Below are 27,556 nucleotides of genomic sequence, written 5' to 3'. Positions count from 1 at the left end.
CTGAGCCTGGTCAGTACCTGGATGGGAGACCAACTGGGAAAACTAGGCTTCTGCTGGTAGAGGTGTTAGTGAGTCCAGCAGGGGGCGCTCACCCTGTGGTCTGTGTGGGTCCTAACACCCCAGTATAGTGATGGGGACTCTATACTGTAACAAGCACTGTCCTTCAGATGAGACGTTAAACCGAGGTCCTGACTCTCTGTGGTCATTAAAAATCACAGGATGTCCTTTGATAAAGAGTAGGGGTGTAACCCCGGCATCCTGGACAAATTTGCCCATTGGCCTCTGTCCATCATGGCCTCCTAATCATCCCCATACGATTGGCTTCAGCACTCTGTCTCCTCTCCACCAATCAGCTGGTGTGTGGTGGACGTTCTGGCACAATATGGCTGCCATCGCATCATCCAGGTGGTGCTACATTAGTGGTGGTTGAGGAGATTCCCCCCTTCCATATGTAAAGAGCTTTGAGTGCCTAGAAAAGCACTATGTAAATGTAACAAATTATTATTAATTGTTTTGCTGTTGTCGGCTGTAAGGATCTTTGAAATAACTGAAATAATTTGGCGGAGTGATATAGAACTGTAACACGGTCAAAACCTGCTGGAACTACTTTAGCATTTCCCTGAAAACAAAAGACCCTTTTCACATTTCCGGGTTTCTCCGAGCGGAATTCATCATAGTTGTTAACTATTATAGCTGTGAATGAGAGAGTACATAAAAAAAATGTGTGTTCCCATTTGCTCAAATAGCAAAAGAAAAATGCCACAATAGTGATTTCACAACTTTCACAAAGAGGGAAAAAATAGAGTGAGATTATTTGTAAATTTTCATGACTCCCATAGACACTGTATTAGAAACACCCTCACAGCAGCGGTAACTTGTTTTTGTAATTTGATGCAAAAGTAATAAAATACAAAGTATTAGTGTTATAAATGTACATATATTAAAAAAAAAAAATGAAAATACAAAAAATGTTGTATTTGTCTTGCCCTTCTTAGAATGTTCGTCAACCAATCAGATTCACGCATTCAACAGCTCCCTATATAATGCATGTTATCAAGTGTTTCACTGTGTGTATTCAGCTTCACATTGTATTTAGCCTAAGGTATTTTTCCTCTGGGTTTGCAGATGTTTTCTCTAATTCAATTTGGTGGAAAACACATGGGCCAAGTCTGTGTTGGTATTGTTTCCACTCTCTGAACCCGCTGACGTGTAACAGGTACTACGCAATGAGCAAATGTCTGTGGCACGTGTGAGTTGATCCAGCAGTAGCGAGTGTTTAGCGACCCGTTTGAAGCATCTGATGTCATGTTCAGTTGTTTATAATACAGTCTGCTGATGGCACGCTGCATCCGACGCTACATAATCCCCCAGCTCATTTCACACGCACACTGCAGCCCAGATCCCCGATGAGATTGAAATATTCTATAGCACTGCCAATGTAAAAAAAAAAAAAAAAAAAAAACAGTAAAATGCTATTTGGCCCTTGTGATTGCAATGGAATTGATTTGCAGCCAGCCAGCTCTTCTAATCTATACAACGTCTTGCTTTCATGAGGAAAACAAGGACATTATGGTATTTCAGAAATCGGCCTGACCCTGGAGGCAATTTGTCGCATTATAGGCATCACTTGGCTGCCTCGGAAAATGAACTCCACGAAACCTCAGCTGCTACCTTCCACACGTTGCTTTCGCATGTGTTGTAGCTATGGCGACGGACGTCTCTGAGTCATAGAAATGCGTGGACATAAAGAGGAGTTGTCACTTGTAGGACTGGCCGCATCTCTCGCGTGGTGACCGTAAACTGTGTTGAAGAGTGCGACTCTGCTCTTGCGCTCTGTTATGTAAAATCCATCTGAGCGCTGGAGTGGGTCGGCAAGAAAAGAAGAGAAGAGGAGGGGAGGCGGTAATGACATGCTGGGCATAACCAGAGGCTGTCCCGCGGAGGGATCCCACTTTACAGCGGCTATAGAGAGACGAGAGGGATTTGATGGTTGGGAGGGATTTTTAGCTGTGCTGGAGAAATGGCTCAGGAGAATGAGCGCAGAGCACAGACGGGCTAATACACATAATCTGTGTGTGTGTGTGTGTGTGTGTGTGTGTGTGTGTGTGTGTGTGTGTGTGTGTGTGTGTGTGTGTGTGTGTGTGTGTGTGTGTGTGTGTGTGTGTGTGTGTGTGTGTGTGTGTGTGTGTGTGTGTAAGTGTAAGAGCCAATGGATGTGAAATTGGGGCTTATAGTCTCAGAGTAATAGTCTCAGATAGATAGATAGATAGATAGATAGATAGATAGATAGATAGATAGATAGATAGATAGATAGATAGATAGATAGATAGATAGATAGATAGATAGATAGATAGATAGATAGATAGATAGATAGATAGATAGATAGATAGATAGATAGATAGATAGATAGATAGATAGATAGATAGATAGATAGATAGATAGATCAATTGATAGATTGATAGAAGATGGATGGATGGATGGACGAACAGATGGACAAGAAGATGGATGGATGGATGGATGGATGGATGGATGGATGGATAAATAGACAAGAAGATGGATGGATGGATGGATGGATAATGTGCCCCTAAAAGGACATGGTGATAGGAAAAATATGAGATGGGAGGAAAGAGGAATTCAAAGTTAATGCTTTTGCTTTCTCAGGGAAAAGAGAACGCAAAAGCAAGGGAATATTTTTTTCCAATCACCATGTCCCTTTAGAGGCACCATAAGTCAAGGTTAGCTCAAGATGTTAAATAGCATTTGATGCAACGTAATGAAATGTATGAATTCAAGTTTTACATTTAAGATTTTCAAAAATAATGATTAATATGTGTACAGAATAGATCTATTCAATGTATAAGTTGTCATTTTAAAATCAGTCAATTTAAATTTAAGACCAAACTCAAAAGAGTACCTTTTTTTCCCTTTCATTTTCTTTATTGTGGACACTTATTTATCATTGACCCTTATATTGTAATGCTAATTAAAAATGCATGATTAGTAGAGGATCACTAAAGGATCAAGAGTTTTGCACCATGACCTAAACGAGATCAATGATGTTTAAATCAACTGAACAATGAAAATGTCTTACAATCACAGCCTGTTGTACAGTGTCAAATAAGGATTCCCCTCAAACGTTTATGCTCACAAGTGCACAGTAATGATTCTTTGAGGGTTTGTTGTTATCGTCGAGGCTAAAAACGCTGGAAAATTTCCGGCTCTCGTCACTCCGCAAGGTCAGCGGTCGCGGGTTTGTACCTGAAGTGAATAATCCCCAGCTCGCATCAGCCCAAGCATGTTCTGTGCCGCTGCTTCGCCGGCGTCTTGAGAGCGGTGGCAGCTGAGGTCGAAAGCACAGCGTGTTTTAGCGAGGCCAAATGAGTGATTACCTCCAACTCCTGTCATAATTCACCATGACCTCAATCTGCCACCGGAGCCTCTCCCTGACTGATCGTAGTTCAGGTGCTCTGCGCTGATGTTAAGTGTAGGTGCCTTTATCCGTCGCCTGTACAGGGCTCACGAATACCACGTGCAATGCTAACGGTTCAGGTCGAGGCTAGGGAGACCTAATTATGACTGTAATCAGCTTGCTAATGTGTTGATCTGCATCCAATTGTGTACATAAATTCTACAGTCTAAGTGGCAAAAAAACGTAATTGTGCAAATTATAGTTTAAGCAAGAACCCAACTTTGTTTGTCAGCCCATCTAGAATACCGTGCTGACCTTTACCTGAAATAATTCCTTGAATCCAGCGTATGAATCACTGTGTTGACCCTTCTGCTGATCTAGGATCAGAACTGCACTGCATGTTTATTAGCACTCTGACAGTATCTGTGGCCCAGATTGCATCTCTAACAATAGTAATACATGCTTGTGTTACTCATGTTTCCCTGGAACGAATGCAGCATGTCAGCCGCACAATCAAACGTCAGATATTGTTTGCTGTTTTTAGCCTTCAACCATCTGGTTGATTTGAGGGTATGTAAAACAAGGGGTGATATAAAGTTCAGTGACTGTGCAGCAACAACGCTAGTCGCCCAACGAACTAGCTTTCCTCCATGTTGAGATGCTGTGGTGTTTCTGTGATGACTGGGAAGGGTTTGAAACTAAATTAAATGGAAGTGGCGCTAGTCTTTTCGTCATTATTGTGCCGTATATCCGAGTGAAACGCTTCGCAAACAAGAACAAATGTAGGGCCGGGCTTGATTTTGTCTGTGGGGAATTGATTGGATGGTTGTGGTTTGCTATTGGTGGATCTCATGTGAGTGACAGGTTGCCCCGCCCTCGTCATCCGCGAAGAGATGTCACTGTTGTTCTGATTCAAGATTACGAGGTACATCAATAAAAATGTATGATAAATACTGATAAATAATTTATAATAAACACTGGCCTGTCCAATAAAAAACAAGAATTTTCCATGTTGATTACGAAGAATATCAAGTATATAAATGTATTTACACAGCAAGAAGAAAATATCTTGTTGTGAAGTGTGTATATTTGATAATATTATATATACATTACATTTAAAAATGTAAGCTCACATGTAGTCAAAGCTTTATTATTCTAAAGCATAGTTGTATTACATAGTATCTGTATGTATTCATTTACATTTAAACTACATAATTGTTCAACTAAATTGCTCTTGTGTAATGGATTAAGGGTATAATTATATAAATCATATAAAATAATTAAAACCCAGACAATTTTGTCTCTAAAAATCTGTTACTATGTAGTGACCTTTAATATGGAGCCAGAGAAACCAGGGGAGAGACTTTATTCAGAGGTGTGTGACTATGGCTCTGAACATCACTAAAAGCCAGACCACTTCCATTGTGCCTAAAACACAAACTAAACTGACCCATACCGGACCGGCCACCTAAACCCGCCCCAGGTTTGGCACAGACATTTGAAGGAAACTCTATCGCCCCCTTGTGTGCTGAAGTTTGTTACCACCACAGTAACACACTAAAAGGATATTTCATCCAAAAATGAAAATTCTGTCATCATTTGCTCACCCTCGTGCCTCATGTATAGAGTCCAATAAAGGGTTAATTCACCCAAAAATGAAAATGTGAAATTAATGATTTACTCACCCTCAAGACAACCTAGGTGTATATGACTCAGACAATTGGAGATATATTAAATAATGTCCTCTTCCAAGCTTTATATTGGCAGTGAACAGGGGATGACATTTTGAAGCCAAAAAAAGTGCATCCATCCATCATAAAAAATATTCACACGGATCCATGGGGTTCATAGGGGCCTTCTGAAGCGAAGAGATGGGTTTGTGAGAGAAAAGTATCCATATTTATAACTTTATAAACTAAAATAACTGGCTTCCGACAGATGGGCGTATGCACAGTTGTGGTCAGAATTATTGGCAGTAAAAATAAATCTGTATTGTTTATCCTTTTGATCTTTCATTCCATTTTTTATTTTTTTTAGCAAAAATCTAACTTTTCACTGAAGTAAAAGAATTGAAAGTGGGGGGAAAATCTCATTATGAAATAAATGTTTAACTCCAAAACACGTTGGCCACAATTATTGGAATTTTTTATGAGTAAAATATCTCTGAAGTATATTCCCATTAATCTTTCATTTCTTTAGCACACCAGGGTGACTAGGAACATGCGATTGCCTAATTATCTTGTTCCACAGGAGTATAAATATGAGGAAACACAAAGGCCAAATTCCCTTAATCATTCATCACAATGAGTTAAGGCACAGAATATAGTTCTGATGTGCAGAAAAAGATTGTTGAGCTTCACAAAATAGAAATGACTGTAAGAAAGAAGCGAAAGCACTGAAAATCCCCATTTCCACCATCAGGGCAATAATTAAGAAGTTCCAGTCAACTAAAGATGTTGCGGATCTGCCTGGAAGTGGACGTGTGTGTGTGTGTGTGTGTGTGTGTGTGTGTGTGTGTGTGTGTGTGTGTGTGTGTGTGTGTGTGTGTGTGTGTGTGTGTGTGTGTGTGTGTGTGTGTGTGTGTGTGTGTGTGTGTGTGTGTGTGTGTGTATCGTCCTAATGCACGAGAGGAGAAGAGTATGAGTGGACAAAGACTCCAAGATCACAGATGGAGAACTGCAGAGATTAGTTCAGTCTTGGGGTCAGAAAGACAAAAAAAAGCTCCTACAGCACCACATGTTGTTTGGGAGGGTTTGAAGAAAAATCGTCCTTGCTCATCCCAAAACAAACTCCAGCAGATTCAGTGTTCAGACACGACTGGATTTTCAGACGGGACCGGTTTCTGTGCTCAGATGACACTATAAAAGAGATTTTTAACACACCAGATGACTTTGGTGCAAACAGGGATAAAAGCACCCCATGCCCATGGTTAAAAATACGGTGGATCTTTTTTTTTGGTGGATGTCCTGGACATCTTATTCAGACACATAACATCATGGATTCTAGTAAAAACCAGCAGAAATCTTATTATGGGTCGTGGTTGGATCTTCCATCAGGACAATGATTCAAAACAACACACAAATGTGTCACTGAGCACAAAATGAAGCTTCTGCCATGGCCATCCCAGTTCCCTGACCTGAACCCTATGAGTGAACTGAAGAGAAGAGCTGGAACCTGAAGGATCTGGAGAGATTCTGTGTGGAGGAATGATCTCTGATCTCCAAACTCATCAGGCATTACTGGAGAAGACTCAGAGCTGTTATCTTGGCAAAAGGAGGTTGCAAAAAGTATTTATTAAAAGGGTGCCAATAATTATGGCCAACGTGTTTTGGAGAAAAGCATGGCAGCAGCTATTTGCACTAAGTGTAAATAGCAATAGATGCTATTTACTAAGTTGATATATTTACACCATATAAAAGTAGCAGTTCTTTGTAATATGTGTAAATAGTAATTACATGTAATTTATACTTAATTTTAACAGATACAAACTATTTGCACCTCAGTATTGTTGTACATTAACCGAATGCAATAATAACATAGAGTGTAAAGATTATATTTATTAAAATTATTAAATGGATGCTGCCTTAATGGGACAATAAAAGCCCTCCCTACACCGACCCCTAACCCTACCCAATAAATGCTTTTATTATTATTAAACATTTCATTAGGCACTTTATTTCCACATTTAGAACATTTTCTTATTTTTTATTGAAAGTAAATGCATTTCTGATGTGATTTGTGATGAGAAAAGAGATAAGAACAAACTCTGCAAAAGGCGGATTCGAACCCTTGTCAATGGCGTCAAAATCAAGATCCATTAGGCACATGCTTTACTGATTGCACCACTGAAAACATTAAACTTCAACTGCTCTTTTAAATCTTGTTTGGCCCAACCAGGCATTGTTAGGCGGAGCTAGTGTGAATAGCACTTCCCAAAAAGGCACACTATTTACACTTGGTGTGAATAGACACTCCGGAAAAGGCATTTATTTAATAATGTGATTTACCTCACACTTTCAATTATTTTACTTCAATGAAAGGTTTGATTTTTTAGATTTTGCCATCTTTGATCATATTTATTTTGACCACAATTGCCAGAGTGCTATTCATCTTGCTCTATTTGTTCACCACTAGCGCATGCTGAGGATGTTTTACTTTTCTATGCTAACTTGCGTCGTAGCCTACGATTCAATAGGTCATCATCGGACGTACAGTCTACATACATGTCGTACCCAAGTTTATTAGATCCATGTCGTATGTGATTTGTAATAGGATTTACGAAATCGCACAGTCTGTAGCAGGCGCAACACTAATACTGTACTGCGTGTTGAAAGGCTGTGCATTTGGGACGAGTGCACAGATAGAGTCTTGGCTTCCCGTGCCCCAGGTGGCCATCTTTCATCCCACAGACACCCTGTGAATGCTGTGAAGAGAGAGAGAGAGTCGATATCCTTGACATCTGCTCCCTCGCCCTGGGAGTCTGGCCACTGTCCTGTCCCGAGCCACTGCAGCGGAGCGAAGAGCTCTGCTATTCACAGCCGCGCACACAAATACACGCGTGTCAGGTGTTAACGGTATACCAGCACTGCATCTGACAGCACACCACCCCCATCCTCTTCACCTGAAGAGCAACCGCAAAAAAAATTAAAGGTTACGCAGGTTAGTTGGATTGGAAATATCACAGCCTGTCTATCTGCCTTGGACTCTCCTCATCGCTTGGCCTCCAGAAAGTTATCTTTGGGGAAATGAGGAGACCTAAGTAGTGGGTAAATTTCCTTAGTGTGCAGTGGGCCGACAAAGAAAAGCCTCGCTGCGGATCAATTTGTGCAGTCAGGTAAGAAAGTGCCCAGAGGAGGAAGTCTTCAAGAGAAACAAACCTGGCGCGAGGACAAAGGAGAACTTTTTTAGGCCCCCGACTGCGCACTAGCCCGGATATTCCATGTCATTTTCAAGGCATTCATGATCATTGAACAGTAGTATGTACATGCTAGTCTCTAGCTGCGATGTGTTCCACTGCAGAGGGGTGGTAATAGTAATATTGAGCGGTCATTAGGGTGGGAGTGAGGCCAAAACCGCTCTCTCTGCTGGGATGTGTGGTACGTTGTGCTACCTACGCACTGCTGAGCCCAGGCTTCTTTGTGGTTGATAAAGAAGGAGTAGGAGTGTAAGTGTAGTTGAGGAATTAGATCCCGTTAGCATGTGCATATCGCTGATCTAAGCTTGGGGTGCGTTGAAAGGTTCGGGTATTGACTTGTGCGTGTTAAAAAGTGAGTGGTGAATCTCGGCACATTCAGATACACATCTAGACTCAAATGTGGGCGTAGATTATAGCTGTGAACGTTTCAGCCGAGTGGATGAAATTGTGTTGCATTCCTCGGCCATCTGTGCCCGTGTTTGTGTAATGATTGGGTTTAATCATATTCTGCATTCTGCGTTCCTTCGGCAGACGTGATTATCTGAGATCAATGCAAACAAACTCTGGGAAAATATTTAGACCTAAACGGGTTAGGCTGGTCATTAAAGTATTTTAATCAAAGGGTCACACTCTCCAGTCCAATCTCCTGATAATAACGCAAGGCTTCTCCTCTTTTTTAAATGTGACTTTATAATAAGGATGTCAATCGATTGCATTATATTGGTTTGCATGCATGGAATACTGATTGATTAATCAAATTAATCACAAATGAACTCATATATCAATATTTGCTTAGTAAAGCCTCTACATGAAGGCATTGTTGTGGCAAAGAAGTAAATAGTAAAAAGGTCTCTAGAATGCAGTTTGTTTTTATTTCAATATAATTTCCGCATCACTGGCCCACATCCCACAACCATCCAGAGTTAGGTGTCATTTGTACAAAACACATTCTGAGAATGCATGAAGCTAGAATAAAAAGCAGAGGATCTGACTTTCTTTAAATACGGAGAAAAACACATTTTTGAATGATGATGAAAACCCCCAAAGCTTCACCGTCCTATTGCTCGTCCTGGGTCGACATATCATTCAATAACATTAGGCAGTTTTGATTTATGCTGTTTAATGTTGGTGATTGTGTTATTTTACATATACATATGATTACATATGATATCGCTCATTTCTGCTTCTTCTTCTCCTGTGTTTTGATCAGGAGATTCTGTACTCTTTCAGAAGATGCGTAATAGCGCCCCCCTACCGTATAACAGTGAAAACACGGAAAGTTAATTCCGTCAATGGCAGGGAAAGAGTTCAACGTTTTTTCGCAATGCTAACCATGAATATAACTGAGCCTAAATAAATCTGATTGGTGGATGGATGTTTGCTGGATGTGAAATCACTCACTCATTTGCTAATTTCCTATAGTGCATACTGTATAGTGCACTATGTAGGGAACAGGGAGAAAATAAAAACTGGTTTGTTCCACTGTTGTGCAGATTCAGTAACCCCTGGGGGTAGCTTTTTGCCATGCCTAATCATAAGTCCATCAGGGTATCTTGTTCTTGCTAATCAAAATAGCCTTTCGCCTTTCCAGTTATTATTTTGGTAGCAGTGCTTTATCTTCTTACACGCTGTTTGCTGTAGCCTGCTTTGTTTTCGGACAGGAGGTGATGTTTTACTGGTACATGTTAACATTAAATACTGTTTGGAGACCAGGATACCCAGCGGGAAAAATAAAAAACGACCTAAGCTGGTTGACTGGTCTCAGCTGGTCTCCCAAAAAGGATGTTTTTTGGCCATCTATAACCTTTTTTCAGATTATGTGATTTATTATACAGTAAAAGCAATAATGTACATTTTCCATGATAACACTAAGGGTATGTTTACATGACAACAAAAAAAGATGTTGTCAAAACGATCCCTATTCACATGAATCTGCGAAACTGACTAAAAAGGCTGTATTATGCATAGGGTGGCAACATAAGGGACATCCATTCACAACACAACTACCCCCACCCCACCCTAAAAAAATACATTAAAAAACAATTGCATCAAGGACTTCAGGGACACAAGAAAAGAATAAGTCATGAACTGATTATTTCAACAATGACAACTTAACAATAAACCATAAGAAAACATGAGATCAAAGTATGTGAACTTGCAACATAAAACATAATATATTCTTTTACATTTTATTATGTTATTTATTTCCAAAAAACACTTAAAAGGGATAGTTCACCCAAAAATCATCATTTACTCACCCTCATGATGTTCCAAACCTGTATGAGTTTCTTTGTTCTGCTGAACACAGAAGATATTTTGAAGTTTCTATACAGGCTGTTTTTGGGGCACCATTGACTTCCAAAGTAGGAATAAATCTTCCTATGTGTTCAACATAACAAAGAAATGTATACAGGTTTGAGGGTAAATGATGACAGAATTCTCGTTTTTGGGTGCACTGTCCCTTTAAGCCAGGGGTGTTCAATCCTGCTCCTGGAGGGCCACTGTCCTGCAGAGTTTAGCTCCAACCACAATTAAACACACCTGAACCCGCTAATCAAGGTCTTACTAGGCATACTAGAAACTTCCAGGCAGGTTTGTTGAGGCAAGTTGGAGCTAAACTCTGCAGGACAGTGGCCCTCCAGGACCAACTTTGGACACCCCCGCTTTAAGCAGTCATTCTGAACCAATAATCACTTTTTTGACAATTCTGAAATTCTATTTTATATATATATATATATATATATATATATATATATATATATATATATATATATATATATATATATATATATATATATATATATATATATATATATATATATATATATATATATATATATATATATATATATATATATATATATATGTAAAGTGTAAATAGCCCCTTAATCACACTTTGAGTCAGGCACAGAATAGAGCACCCATTTAGACAACTATTCCTGTACTCCTACTAAATCTAAAACATTAAATTGCCAGTCCTTCTTTATAATCATTGATTCCTGATGTGAAACCTTGTCTAAAATGCATTATTTCTTCTCCTCCTGCTGCAGGACTGTTTCATCGTGCCATAATCCAGAGCGGCTCAGCGTTGTCCAGCTGGGCCGTCAACTACCAGCCGGTTAAGTACACGAGGCTGCTGGCAGAGAAAGTGGGCTGTAATGTTTTGGACACTTTGGACATGGTGGATTGCTTGAGAAAGAAGAGCGCTCGCGAACTGGTGGAACAAGACATCCAGCCGGCGAGATACCACGTAGCCTTCGGCCCAGTCATCGACGGCGACGTCATTCCCGATGACCCCGAGATCCTGATGGAGCAGGGCGAGTTTCTCAACTACGACATCATGCTGGGAGTCAACCAGGGTGAGGGTCTGCGCTTTGTGGAGAACGTGGTGGACTCTGAAGATGGCGTCTCGGGCAATGATTTCGACTTTTCTGTCTCAGACTTTGTGGACAGTCTGTACGGTTACCCGGAGGGAAAGGATACACTACGAGAAACCATTAAGTTCATGTACACGGACTGGGCAGACAGAGACAACCCTGAGACCCGGCGTAAGACTCTGGTGGCGCTTTTTACTGATCATCAGTGGGTGGAGCCCTCGGTGGTGACAGCAGATCTTCATGCCCGTTACGGGTCACCCACCTACTTCTACGCCTTCTACCACCACTGCCAGAGCCTGATGAAGCCCGCCTGGTCAGACGCAGCCCACGGAGACGAGGTGCCCTACGTCTTTGGTATTCCCATGATTGGCCCGACCGACCTCTTCCCCTGCAACTTCTCCAAAAATGATGTCATGCTCAGTGCTGTCGTCATGACCTACTGGACAAACTTTGCCAAAACTGGGTAAGTGTGTACCTCACAACATGCAAAGTCTGGGGTAAACTCTAGTGCCCATATAGTGCCCATATATGCATATTTTTGGGGTGTGCTAGAATACATTTACATGATTTAAAATTCAAAATACATTATTGCTGCAGCAGCTCTTTTCACTCACTGCTTTAGTTCCGGTCTCTTTAAATTCCCGGCTGTCTGAAAAGCTAAGTCTGCTGCGATTGGTTAGCTGACTCAGTCTGCTGCGATTGGTCAGCTGGCTCAGTCTGCTGCGATTGGTCAGCTGGCTCAGTCTGCTGCGATTGGTCAGCTGGCTCAGTCTGCTGCGATTGGTCCGCTGACTCAGTCTGCTGCGATTGGTCAGCTGGCTCAGTCTGCTGCGATTGGTCAGCTGACTCAGTCTGCTGCGATTGGTCAGCTGGCTCAGTCTGCTGCGATTGGTCCGCTGACTCAGTCTGCTGCGATTGGTCAGCTGGCTCAGTCTGCTGCGATTGGTCAGCTGACTCAGTCTGCTGCGATTGGTCAGCTGACTCAGTCTGCTGCGATTGGTCAGCTGGCTCAGTCTGCTGCGATTGGTCCGCTGACTCAGTCTGCTGCGATTGGTCAGCTGGCTCAGTCTGCTGCGATTGGTCAGCTGGCTCAGTCTGCTGCGAATGGTCAGCTGGCTCAGTCTGCTGCGATTGGTCCGCTGGCTCAGTCTGCTGCGATTGGTCCGCTGGCTCAGTCTGCTGCGATTGGTCCGCTGGCTCAGTCTGCTGCGATTGGTCAGCTGGCTTAGTCTGCTGCGATCGGTCAGCTGACTCGCTCTACGCTGATTGGTCAGCTGGCTCAGTCTGCTGTGATTGGTCAGCTGGCTCAGTCTACGCTGATTGGTCAGCTGGCTCAGTCTGCTGCCATTGGTCAGCTGGCTCAGTCTGCTGTGATTGGTCAGCTGGCTCAGTCTGCTGCCATTGGTCAGCTGGCTCAGTCTGCTGTGTTTGGTCAGCTGGTTCAGTCTGCTGTGATTGGTCAGCTGGCTCAGTCTGCTCTGATTGGTCAGCTGACTCGCTCTACGCTGATGGTTCAGCTGGCTCAGTCTGCTGTGATTGGTCAGCTGGCTCAGTCTGCTGTGATTGGCTGAGATTGGTCAGCTGGCTCAGTCTGATGTGATTGGTCAGCTGGCTCAGTCTGCTGAGATTGGTCAGCTGGCTCAGTCTGCTGAGATTGGTCAGCTGGCTCAGTCTGCTGAGATTGGTCAGCTGGCTCAGTCTGCTGTGATTGGTAAGCTGGCTCGGTCTGCTGCGATTGGTCATGAAAATTGTTGCTGTTACAGGGCTTGAATTTCGCTGTGGTATTGCGCATAATTTTTCTCATTCCTGCAGATTTTGTGCTCAAACCCAAAGTGTGGCACATAAAGCTGCCTCTCTGTGTTAAATTGAGCTCTTTTTCGCTGCTTTATGCACTCAAATACACACAAAATAATGTCAAAATGCCGGTGAGTATTCACATAAACACAGTCAGTTCTGTTTTCAGAGAACATAAACAGTTGAGAAAGAAAACACATGTGTATCAGTGTAATGGATCCGCGCGTCAGCTCTTAAAGTGACAGCAGCCTTCCTGCTGACAAATTTTGTGAGAATATTAAAAATATCTATATGGCAGTATTCCCCCAGGGTATCAATGTCAAAATTGTGGCCAGTGAAAATGCAGAGTGGAAAAACACTAGCTACAGTGACTGGAGAGCAAAAAAGTGAATGTCAAGCCCTGATGGCAGGACCACAAACTAGCCTATTCCAGGCAGGTGTTTTAATACCAGAATGCCAATAATACTAACTTTTGGTGGTATTTATGTATCACTAATGTGCAATTGAAAGAACATGCAGTGTAGGTAGCACTCATTGAGTATGTCTGTTGTGACTGTTACTGAGTAGCATTATTTACAGCATATACTGTATGAATGGGACTTGAGACCCCGTGCAGAGAGAATTATCAGTGGAACTTATCGCATTTCTGCCTCTCAGCATTATCGATCAAAACCCCTGTCTTCAGTTGATCACTGCCGCCCCAGGTGACCGCATCACCAACAACGCCTCCTCCCTCGCTCTCCTTCCTGCTCAATCCTGCCCAGAGCACAAAGCGTTATAGATCTGTATGAGGAGCGCTTGTAATCAGCTCTAACAACACAAATCTAATTTGACAACTGCTGTTCCTGAGAAAAAATTGATTGGTCATGCTGCTGCTTCTCCACTTTTACCAGTCACAATAAAAATGACACCCCTTGACGTTTATAAATCTTTCTTTAACTGTTAAGTGCACACTAGGTGTAGCCAAAAATGGAAATGCTAATGGCGGAGTACCGCAGGCTATTTTTCCTTACGCTGAATGCTCGAGTCAACATTCTGCAAGCGTATCAGAGAACATTTCAGAACAACATCTGTCCAGAAAATGTCAAATTAGCTCAAGGGCATGGGACATTTGTACGCTAAACTCTGGTTTTCCCCCATAGGGTAATATCTTTCTCAGTTAGACTGCCAGATTTTCTCAGTAAGAAAGAAAGAAAGAGCTGAAATTGTTTGACTAGTGCAGTTTGTTGTTTCTGTGCTTGGGTGGATTTTAATTGATCCTAAAAGCAATATTGTTTCCTTAAATCCCAAAATGTATCTTGTTTGTGCTGTTTCAAGTTGATGCATGAACAAAACGTGCCATCCAATAATCACAATACGCTTTGTGCTTTCGATATGAAACAGTCTCAGCCTTCAAATTCTGTCAATTTTTATCACCAAATTCAAACGTTGTAAGTACTGCTATCAATTCGATTAATCACGACTAATCTAACATAAAAGTTTTTATTTACATAATGCATGTATGTATATATACAGTTATTTGATGGACAGCTGCATTTTTATGTACATTCACTGCTATTATAAAGCTTGGATTACCCAGGACACTTTTACTATAACACTGATTTTATTTGTCTGAAAGAAGAATGTCATATACACCTAGGATGACTTGAGGGTGAGGATGACATGGGCTAATTTTCATTTTCGGGTGAACTATCCCTTTCAGCTAGCCTAGAAATCTAGACGAACCCTAGCAGCAGCAAATCTAATTTGCAGCCAGGGTAGTCTAGCAACTCTCCATAGACTTGCGAGCTGGAAAAAACAAACTCTGGTCAGGCCAATAATATTGTGTATAGAGTCGGTGGGCAGGCTTAACATAATGACGGCAGAGTTGCGGCGGTTCCGCGTGCTACTCATAAGCAAAGAAGCTGGCGAATCTTTCCAATCGGCTTTGGCCACGACTCAGGAAGGCTTGGAGATAAGCTTTTCTTTGAGATTAGAACAAAGAAGGGCACTGAAGTCATACTTAAGAAAGGAAGATGTGTACGGAGTTTTGCCGACCGGATACGGCGAAAGTTTAATCTATCAACTAGCTCCGCTCCGTTGCTCTGTTGGTTGTAGCGCTATCCTATTGCATGCAGAGGAAATTTGAAAGACAACCGTTTATCCGGCCCCTCGGATTGAGCCTGCCAATGGTGAGATCCCAGACCCAATATCTTGATGTGGGTCTGGCTTGTCAGGCTAGCTTTCAGCATTAATTTCAACATACACTCACCTAAAGGATTATTAGGAACACCTGTTCAATTTCTCATTAATGCAATTATCTAATCAAACAATCCCATGGCAGTTGCTTCAATGCATTTAGGGGTGTGGTCCTGGTCAAGACAATCTCCTGAACTCCAAACTGAATGTCAGAATGGGAAAGAAAGGTGATTTAAGCAATTTTGAGCGTGGCATGGTTGTTGGTGCCAGACGGGCCGGTCTGAGTATTTCACAATCTGCTCAGTTACTGGGATTTTCACGCACAACCATTTCTAGGGTTTACAAAGAATGGTGTGAAAAGGGAAAAACATCCAGTATGCGGCAGTCCTGTGGGCGAAAATGCCTTGTTGATGCTAGAGGTCAGAGGAGAATGGGCCGACTGATTCAAGCTGATAGAAGAGCAACTTTGACTGAAATATCCACTCGTTACAACCGAGGTATGCAGCAAAGCATTTGTGAAGCCACAACACGCACAACCTTGAGGCGGATGGGCTACAACAGCAGAAGACCCCACCGGGTACCACTCATCTCCACTACAAATAGGAAAAAGAGGCTATAATTTGCACGAGCTCACCAAAATTGGACAGTTGAAGACTGGAAAAATGTTGCCTGGTCTGATGAGTCTGGATTTCAGTTGAGACATTCAGATGGTAGAGTCAGAATTTGGCGTAAACAGAATGATAACATGGATCCATTATGCCTTGTTACCACTGTGCAGGCTGGTGGTGGTGGTGTAATGGTGTGGGGGATGTTTTCTTGGCACACTTTAGGCCCCTTAGTGCCAATTGGGCATCGTTTAAATGCCACGGCCTACCTGAGCATTGTTTCTGACCATGTCCATCCCTTTATGACCACCATGTACCCATCCTCTGATGGCTACTTCCAGCAGGATAATGCACCATGTCACAAAGCTCGAATCATTTCAAATTGGTTTCTTGAACATGACAATGAGTTCACTGTACTAAAATGACCCCCACAGTCACCAGATCTCAACCCAATAGAGCATCTTTGGGATGTGGTGGAACGGGAGCTTCATGTCCTGGATGTGCATCCCACAAATCTCAATCAACTGCAAGATGCTTTCCTATCAATATGGGCCAACATTTCTAAAGAATGCTTTCAGCACCTTGTTGAATCAATGCCACGTAGAATTAAGGCAGTTCTGAAGGTGAAAGGGGGTCAAACACAGTATTAGTATGGTGTTCCTAATAATCCTTTAGGTGAGTGTATATGGTAAAAACAAATCTTTTCAGCAATAGATAAACCTTCCCGTAATCAACGCCGGCGTCATTACGCCGACCAGCATAGCGCGAGTAGTGCAAGCCTAGGGTTCGGTTCGGTGGAAAAAGATTCTAAGGTTCGGCAGAAACCGAACCCCGTCAAAAAGCCCAATATCGGCCGAAACCGAATCCTGGATTCAGTGCATCCCTACATTCTATTGATTGTCAAAAACTGATGGTGTTTTCAGGGGACGGGAATATTCTCATTCTGGAGAACATTTTATTGGACAAAAAAAAAAAAACACACACACACACACACACACACACACAAGCCTGCAAGATGAGTCAATGAGTCAATATTTTGGTCCCCGTTTTGTCATTAGAGAAACACTGAATGAATAAATCTGATTAAAATCCAACACTATGTTGCTATATGGGAATTTTATGGAGTCTTTACTATATTTTGAAGACACAGAACCATCCCCTATCTAGCCTTAAAAACACACTGTCCATAAAATAATCACTCACGGGCGAACAGCCAGCACATTTCAAAAGCAGCCTCTCAGAAATACTATTATGTAAAGATTATTTATTACATGACAAACAGCGTATCCTCTTGCAGTCATTCATCTAATGGCTCTCAATCGGACTGGCATTATAGAATCAGTTTCCGGCGCTACTGATGTGCTGAGTTTCTGATGTCACGGCCCATAGAGTTGCTCCATTTGTGTGGCTCTGTTGTGAGGAGCGGATTATATAGGATCCTGCTAGCAGTCGGCTTTACAGAACAAAGGATTAGATGCAAGGATAATGAACCTCTCAATCGCATGAAATACTCACAAATCATTACCTCCATCTTAACTAGCAAACTCTCTGGTTTAGTCCTGATGCATGCTGGGATACAGCCACAAATGTGCACTACAGCGTGTGAAGTGTTCTCACAGCTTCTCCATGTGATGACCTAGATAGCCTTCTAAATTGGACACTTGTACCTGCGCCGGATATATACACGTGAATATGGATCCTAGAGTGGACTAGGTGAACATTACGCTAAGCTTGTGCCGCTTAATGTCAACAGCATGTATCGTTCCCCAAAGCTAGACTTCTTTCCGCTTCATGGGGCTTACAAGCCGTGTTTTTCCCCCTGCAGTTGAAATACAACATAAAAACAACCATTAACTGAGAAATCTGGGTAGAAAGGCATGTTTGACAAAAGACTAGGGTAAGTGAAGTGACAAAGTAACAAATGTTCCCTTATTGAATGCCAAGCCTGAGTATGAGCACCACAGATATAGGCTAATAAAAGCAGTGTATGTGACCCTGGACCACAAAACCAGTCATAAGGGTCTTTTTTTATTGAGATTTATACAGCATCTGAAAGCTGAATAAATAAGCTTTCCATTGATTTATGGTTTGTATATTTGGCCGAGATACAACTATTTTAAAATCTGGAATCTGAGGGTGCAAAAAAATCTAAATATTGAGAAAATGGCCTTTAAAGTTGTCCAAATGAAGTCCTTAGCAATGCATATTACTAATAATACAGTTTTGATACAAAATATCTTCATGGAACATGATCTTAATATCCTAATGATTTTTGGCATAAAAGAAAAATTTATAATATTGACCCATACAATGTATTGTTGGCCATTGCCTCAAATATACCAGTGAGACGCAGGACTGGTTTTGTGCTCCAGGGTCACATATATACTCCCTAAATATGAATTTGTGTCAATCTGCAGTCCAAGCAATGTCATTGTCATGTTGGTTTTGGGTTTTGGTTCACCTTAATATTTCCAAGTCTTTTATTTTGTAGTTTTCATAGTCGGGTCATATGGAATGACCAACTCATTCAGAGGTCCCCGGTCCCCGGTTCAAACTTTTGATTTTGTATTTATTTTTTGTGTAGAAAGACAAACATAAATAGTGATGAAAGCCAAAATATTAAATGTCACAAATGTATATTTATTGAGTAATTCACTGTTTTGTATAGAGGGGGTCAAAATGACCATTTCCACATGAGATTTGGAGCAAAATTACAGGGGGGTAAAAATTACTTTAGAAAGATGGCAGCATAATTATTATTTTTTTTACACAGAGATTGGTAGCTCTATTAGTGAAATCTGTTGAATTTAGCAATCTTTGTTGCATTATATGCCAACGCTGAACGTTCAAAAATGGGCAAAAAGCACTTCTTGTGTTTTCTGCCCAAAATGTGCATGCCTGTAACTCAAGTAGTATTAAAGATATCTTAAGATCCTTTTAGATTCTGGTTCTTAACAATGTTTTCTTTTGGTTTCTCCATTTTAAAGGCCCTCAAAGGTTCACTCCCAGAGATATGGAGATCTTAATGCGGCTCCATGAGTAAACTGGTAAAGTGCAGTAGTTGAAAACCAAATGTGGGTCAGTTTGGATGCAGCTGATGCTTTTTACATTTAAAGAGGAATATCTGAAGTGGATAATGTGGAAACTATAATCATGTTTCCATTGTTCCCTTGTCGTGTATTGATGTTGTTTCTTGTAACTGCTGTTTGTTGTGGTTTATGTTCCCAAGTAAAGTTCATGGTTATGTTTATGTTCATGTTAAGTCATGTTTCAAGTTTTCGTTTTGTTTTGGTTCACTTTTGTTTTTGGGTTAATAAACTGCACATGGGTTTAATTCAACTCACCTTTGAGGACATTTGTGACAGTTATAAATGAATAATAATACATAAGAAACTAAATATTATATTATATAATATTATTAAAAAATATAAATAAATCACTGTATTGAAGGTTATGTATTATATTAAAGTGTTATATATCCAGCGTTAAATAAATATGCAGATGATCTGTGGTGGCGAACCCTAATGGAAGCAGCTGGAAATGTGAGAGATATTAAAATGTTATATAATTATTATAAAAAATACCATTTTAGAATATTAAAGGGGTCCTATAATGCCCTTTTCACAAGATGTAATAAGTCTCAGGTGTCCCTAGAATGTGTCTGTGAAGTTTCATCTCAAAATACCCCATGGATTATTTGAAAGGATGTTTGAAAGCCCCTATTTGGGTGGCAGCAAAAATGCGCTGTTTTTGTGTGTGTCTCTTTAAATGCAAATGAGCTGCTGCTCCCCGCCCCCTTTTTGGAATAGGGCGGAGCCTTTACTGCTTGTGCTAGTTTCAATAAACACCAACAAACAACTGGAGCGTGGCGAAACTCACACAGCGAGAGGAATTTGCAAAGATGTTTGACAAACTTAATTTTCAGAACATGTAAGTACTGCACAATATATTTTGTGAATGTGCTGGTTATGACGCTATACAGAGGCTAAACGTACCACTTCCACCAAAAGTGTAATTCTGAATTGTACAGGTGGTGAGCCTTTTCAGGCTAAAAATTACAAGCTCTGGTCTCTGTGAACACAGTAAGAGACAATGGTAGCTTTAGTCACATTAGCACATTCAGAAAGGCCATTTGCAAACACACATTATAAAGTGCGGTATACTTACGCGTTCTGGATGAAGTTGGATCACGAGGAGTTTATTCAATCCATCTTTGAGAAGCAACTTTTGTGTAAATCCTGCGTTTACTGACCCTCGTTTGCAATGTGTACAATGATTCACACAAATATATCCGAATTTAGCTCATTTCTTTGTCACATTCCCTTCACAAATGAAATAAATCCACTGCATCCTCGGTGGCTCGGATATCCTTTTTCACGTTTTCTGGGTTGTTAGATGCACCGGGGACCCGATTATAGCACTTAAAATGCGGAAAAAGACAGACTTTCATGATATTCCCCCTTTAATATAATAAAACTTCAGCAAATCCCCAAAAAATGGCATGTCAACAGCCACACTTTTTATATTTGATGACATAATTTCAAATTTCACTAGAAAGGAGATGTATTATCCTGCTTTTTATGAATAATATTCAGGAATTCTATGTTTGTGGCGTTTAAGCTTACAGGTCTCTAAAAACGAAACTTTTGAAATGTCTTCTATTAGAAGGGGGTTTTACAAAAAGGTGGTGCACTGTTAAAAAACTGAATTTTCGCAGCATATCCATTGAACCTTCTAGTGAAAAGTTTGGAAAGAACCATATTGGACGAACATTTAAAAAAATCTAAAGAACCTTTTTCCAATATAAAGAACCTTTCGTATAAAAGAAAAGTATAGATGCCAATAGAGGACCTTTTCTTTGACATTTTATCTGTCTTTGGGACAATTATTAAACATCATTAGGCTCTGAAATGAACGGAAGAATAACGGTTAAATTCTGCCAAATGTAGAACCATTAAATTGAATTTGAATCTCCAAGGCTTTGAGACATTTCCTCAGCTGGTTTTTAACAGTAAAAGTGTAAGACATTAGCACCCTAATTAATTTCTCAAACGTTAACCGGTGGCTACTGGTCCTGCAGAAGAACAAAAGCATCCAAGAACCTTCTTCACACTTGATAACTGAATTGTTGGCGCATATCGCCTTTGTTCAGGCTGCAAATGGACCTCAAATGCTGCCGTCTGCATTTCTATGGAGATTGTAGCGTTAGCGTTTGATAGACAGGGACTGTTTCCTCTGTATTCTTCTACTGTGTCATTCTGCCTCCAGTCAAACAGCCCATGCTGTGTCGTCGCTGAGCAGAATACTTTTGTGCTTTTTCCTTTTGCCCTCCTCTTTTTTCTGCTTTCTTGTAACGAGAACACAAGCCACTCTCAGAAATGCTAAGGCCTGCTGGGATGAATCCTGATATTTCTGTTTGAAAAGCCCATGTTTTTTCATGATGCTGTCCCTTGCGGAGACATTGGCTATTCCACCCCAAGAATAAAACATGGCTAATCAATAATCAATAAGCCATGATTAATAAATAAGATTTAGCCGCGCACATGCCAGCTCGACTGTAATCGCTCAATGATTTGACACAGCCTGCGTTTCGTGTTTTATCGACGCATTTATATTGACGTCTGTCTAATTGAAATTCTGTTGCCTGTACCTCATCTGAATGGCAAGCAGATGCTCATTAACTCGCACTGTCTTGTCGTATCTGCCTCGTGATTGTGAAAACAAAAATAATAATTTCGATGCTGCATGTTAATGAGCGGTTTCCCTTACCGCTACACCCAGACGGAAATGAAGTCTTTTGAACATCAGTTGACCCTGATCCCAAGGCCAGGCCAATCTCTTTCTGTGGCTTTGAGCTAAATTGCTTCCCGCATCGGCTTGTTTTGTCTTTCCTTAGACTACTGCGAATCCACTCGGGAATTAAAAGGGATTGTGTTGGGTTTGTGTAACAGTCTCACAGCCCTCTCAATTAAGTCCAGCACTTGTAGGACAGGGGTTCTCAGCTCAGGCCCTCGAGATCCACTTTCCTGCAGAGTTTACCACCAGCCCTGATTAAACTCACCTACCTGCAACTTGATGGTAATCCCGAAGACTTTGATTACAGCTTGCTCGGGTGTGTTTGATTAGAGTTAGAGCTCAACTCTGCAGGAAAGTGGACCTTGAGGGCCGGAGTTGAGAACCCCTGCTGTATATCTCGCAGATATGCAGATTTGCTTTAGGGAAGGTAAGGAAGCTGCAGAGGACCTTGAGGGGCCCTGGACGCCCCATGATGAAGAGGTCGTGCTGCGTGTCGAATGTAATGAGCAGCATCAGCGGAGAGCGAGAGATCGGTGCCGGACAGCGGTCAGGACACATGTTGACCATCACTCACCCGATCAATAGCAGTCATAATGAAGAGTGCACAGGGGTCTGTGGCCTCCAGATACCCATATGACTTCAAAAGCATTGCCTTCTTTTTGACTGACGGAAAATCTCCCTGACTAATACATTTCGAGATCGTTTTTTGTGCGTTACGATCAAGTGGTAACCTTCCGGTCTCTCTCCAACACGGAAGTGACTTAACTACAATTCATCGAGTGGCCGCTAGAGACAGGCTCCACAAGGGAGTCAATCCCAGCTGGCACTTTAAAGTAGAAAAAGAAATGTTTACAGCCTGGTACAAAAAGTGTTTTTGGTCTATATAGCAAATTTTGCCCTTCATGAGGACTGTGAGGGGGTGAATTTTGTAATAACTCATCCGTATAAATTATATTATGCCTTAAAGTTCTGCATAATTAAGGGCATGTCAACTTGAGTGACAGGTGGATTCCCACTATAGTAAAGCTAGGTGGGCGTGGTTTCAGCAACCAGGCACCTCAGCTCCACCCACATCCCGCCTCCTTGCCCATTATTGGTTTTCCGTGAGTGACGCGCAGCCCAGAGCCATAGAAAAAGAGAGTTGCGACACTCTTTGATCTCGCAGCCGAGTGGTCACGGGGTTCATGGAGCTCTCAATAGTTTCAAACAACTCCGCGCTGTCAATCTGTTTGAATAGGATTAAGCAGTATAGACCGCAGTTTCACTATATTTAAAGCAATTTCTGGTCAATATTAAGACAATTTGTGCATCTACTTCGACTAGGCTTTGCCGTAGCATTTTATTCTGGGGAGAGATAAAGAAGAGATAACATTAATGTTATTTTTGAGTGATCTGGTTATTTTATGAGGGTCATGTGAGTGCATGATTTTACAGCTTTGAGTGTTGTAGCCTATCACGGGCATTTCTATTGAAAATAATGACCAGTCATATCTTTAATTTACCAGGAATGAGAATCCATATCGATTAAAACAAGTTTCACATAGTCTCAAAACGCTGAATGAATTTTAGAGCAAGTTTACGTTTTACACAAATCTTCCCATTATCTACAAATCCTCTCATCATAACAAACAAAGCACAGAGACAATTTAAATAAAGATTTATTGTGTAGTTTAGTTAGAAGTTTTTGTTTTTCATGAGACTTTGTGATTTTCCCTACAATTAGCCTATATATTCAACACAGTACAAATAAAGTAACAAAAAATAGACTTTTTAATGTTATAATAGAGATTTGATGATTTATAAAACTTCATTCAAAAAAAAGAGAGGAAGAAAATGGCTAATGAGCCAATAAGTGTTCCTCTTCCGCCATCTACTGGTTAGTGGTAATTTATTTTATCATTAAAATGTTGTTAACGTCCGAATGTTATTTTGTGATACTCGATACACAACAGGTGAATATAAATGAATGATTCGAGCATATACAGAATTTAACCCAAGAAATAAGTTTTAAATAGTGTTTAAAAAAACTGGGCAACCAATTTAATGCAAATCTTTTCATCCAGGCGATATTCATATTCATAATTCGTAGGCATTATACGTTATTCCTTGAATGGGCTACTTCATAGAAACACTTTCGACAGAAAGATCTCAGAGAGTCTAAAAACTGTAGAAATATGACAGATAGCATCTGGATATAGTAGCAGTTGCAGTGCTGCTCAGCTAACTGCAGTTAGAGTCTAACCATCTATTATACAACAATAAACATTAACTATATCACGCTTCATAAAATACCACTTCTATTAATATTCCTGAGAGGTCAACTAATGCCATAAAATCTCAAAATATGCAGTAATTTCATCAGTGACAATATGTGCATCCACTTCGACTAGGCTTTACAGTAGCATTTTTTGCCAGATACACTAAAATGAATGGGGTTCAATGCTAGAACTATTGGTTGCTTGGAACTATTGGTCGCTCCGTGACATGCTTTACTTCCGTATTCCTCAGTTCCTATGGAAGTCTATGGGAGTGTTGTAACTTTCAAAGTTTTTCAACGGCTCTGGCGCAGCCAAGATGGCGACGGCCGGCTCCGCCCACTTTGGGCTTCGAAAATGCTCTTTAGAAATCTACAGGTGACGTCACGGACGTAGTGTCCATTGTTTTATACGTCTTAAGATTCAGTATTTGAGCCTAATTTAAAAAATAAATTAATAAATATACACTTTTTTAAAATAGTGTGCGATATTGACAAAAAAAATTATATCTTGATATTTTCTTGGGATTTTGCTTGTACCATGGCAGGTTTAGGATTGCTGTTGACAACTGACTCCTAAAGTTTTTGTTATATAAAGTTTTTTTTATCAAAAATTGATTCTTCTTGCCTTTTGTCTGCATTTTTACCTTTATAAAGGCAAATTTTCTTACCTAATTAAATGTAGCCTATGCATATTACATTTAATCAAGCAATTCAATTAGAATAATAAGACACTATAGGGCTGTTACCAATCAAATGAAATCAGTGTCAACAAAATTCATTTTTGCAATGCAGAGGGCACATCTGAAGTGGCATTTAGATCGTATACACAGGTCCCTATTTGAACTATCTGAGCCCATGGTCTGAAGCGCATGGCGCATGTGCACTTAGGGCATGTCCGAATCCACTTTTGCTATTTTAACGACGGGAAAATTGGTCGGCGCGCCTGGTGCATGGTCCAAAAGGGTTGTACCTCGTCTCTTAATGAGTCATGGGTGCCTTTTTCCCGTACCGTGTAATAAACCAATCAGAGTCTCATCTCCCATTCCCTTTAACCCTTAAATGCATGACTGTTTCACCATGGGGCGTGTGTTGGAAGAACCATCATACGTCACGATGACCCACAACGTCCAATAGGAAAATTCAACTGCAGTAGCCACCGTTCAACCTTAAGAGGGCAGCACTCTGTAAAACAATGGTTTTACACCATTTGTTATAGAATTAAAACACTTTATACCCAAATGTCAAAACATTTACTCGAATCAATGAACAGCATTAATAAAGTCCCAGTCTTGCAGATCATTAACTAAAAAAAGTTGGTTTAGGGTTTAGTTACCCTTTAAGGGTTAAAAGACAGTTGCGCTCGCACCATGGCGGATTTGCAATTTACATGGAATTTTTGCGAGCAGAAAGACTGAAGAGAGGAATCCTTTTATTTTAATATTTAAAAATGTGTGTGTGCTGCTGCGCGTCCCTGTGTGTGTAATAAGCAGTGTATGTGCATTGTGCACTGCCTAAGCGTGCACATTACTAACGCACCCTTTAAATAACACGAAAAATACTGCACTATTGACTTTAGAGCAGGTTTGTGTTGGTCAATGGCGCAGTCGTTTTCAGTTTCTCAAAATAGCAACACGCCAACAATGCGCCTGAACACACCTGGTTTTCAGACCAGACGCCCATGGGTGAACAGATGGGCACGAGTGCATTTGCTATTTAAACACATGGCGCTGGATGTGAAAATGAGAACTGTATCAGGCTGAAACTAGCAAACAACTGGTGTCGCATTGCGCCGGGTGCATGAAAGGGCCCTTAGACTGTTTAATGCAGCTCAGAGGGACATGAACACATGAAGAGTTTCGTTGCAAAACGAGATATATCCATTTTGAGAAATGTTGGTTATTTGACATTATTATTTAAGACATCAACAGTCAAGTTCATTCACAATTTTTTGTACATTAAACTATTACTTGAGCTCAGTGAAGGCCAGGGACACAATATTCTTCAAATCCAGGATATTTTTTATTTAATTTTATGTCCATAAATAGTTCATAAATAAATAAAAAAGCATGCCAAAATGCAACATATTATGTTAACATTGTCAAACATCTTAAATTGGTTAAAAAAACAATACATCATAAATATATGGAATAGTATATACAAAGATTGATTAATAATAATAAGATTCCGAGTTAGTTTTGGCCAGAACATACACAACATAACAGTTTTTTTTTTTTTTTGCAAAACGCTATATAGGCTATCCACCTTAGGCTATATTCTACTACTGTAATACCATTAAGAAAAGCTAGTGAATCAATGTTATCCTGGTCCACTTTTGTAGCGTTTTTATAAATTTTTGTGAAGTTGAAGGCTACATCTTTATCTGACAGTTTGTCGGCATGACACAGACCAACATTACTCGCAGTCGCACGATGACCACAATTCATCTTTGGATGTTTTCCCTCCCCTGAATGCCTTGCCCGTTTGGTCTTCTCCCTTTGATGATTTTCTTTAGATGCCTTCCTCTTTCTCCCAACAGCAGCTGGAATGACCGGCTCCAATCCGTCATCGAAATCCATAACGTTAGCTTGACTCTGAAGCTTTGATTCTCTGACAGACAGCTGTTGATCAGTGACGTAGCCTACGTGACTGACAGCTCGCCTACAGTATTAAATGGTAAACGTTTTTTAGTTAGCCTATTGAATCCTCTTTTTAAAAATATGTTTTTTGTTTTGATATTATCGTTAAATCACTGAGCAAACTCGGAGCACTTCACCGGCGGTGACTCTCTCCTCGCGTGACATCCTGAGCTCGCGCAGCATCCTGAACGTTCTATATCGCACTTTGTAAAGAAACTGGGCTGGCGGATATCGCGTTTTGTGAAAAAAATACATTTTGTAGTAGGCTTAAAATGTACATTTTTAAATCTTATTAATGGCAGCAAATCACAACACATAGATTAAGGTACATCTAAACAGTGATTTCCAATAATAAAATCCAAATGTAAAAAAATGGCGTTTATCGCGTTTTGCAACCGAACTCTTCACATTTAACCTAGAGCTCATTGTGACTTGACCATGCTTCCGATTTTGAGGCCATGGGAGTGAGAACGAGTTGAAATAAAACATTGATGATATACGAAATTATTTTAAAATTGAAAAGTTACTTTAAATATGAAACTAAAACCACCAGTAGGTGGCGGCAAGTCAATGTTAAAGAGCGAATCAG

At 40.7% G+C, this 27,556-nt stretch overlaps 1 protein-coding gene across 1 annotated transcript in view; it reads left to right on the top strand.

Annotated features, from left to right (window-relative positions):
- nlgn3a (neuroligin 3a) overlaps positions 1-27,556 on the top strand; it is a 305,661-nt gene that overhangs the window by 253,937 nt on the left and 24,168 nt on the right. The window contains exon 5 of the mRNA XM_079838954.1: positions 11,375-12,164. Within this exon, the coding sequence (XP_079695080.1) occupies positions 11,375-12,164 (790 nt within the window). The remainder of the gene's footprint in view (positions 1-11,374; positions 12,165-27,556) is intronic.

Source organism: Gobio gobio (genome assembly GCF_949357685.1).
Source record: "Gobio gobio genome assembly, chromosome: 16".
NCBI classification, from domain to species: domain Eukaryota; kingdom Metazoa; phylum Chordata; class Actinopteri; order Cypriniformes; family Gobionidae; genus Gobio; species Gobio gobio.
This window is presented reverse-complemented; position numbering and strand designations above follow the sequence as displayed.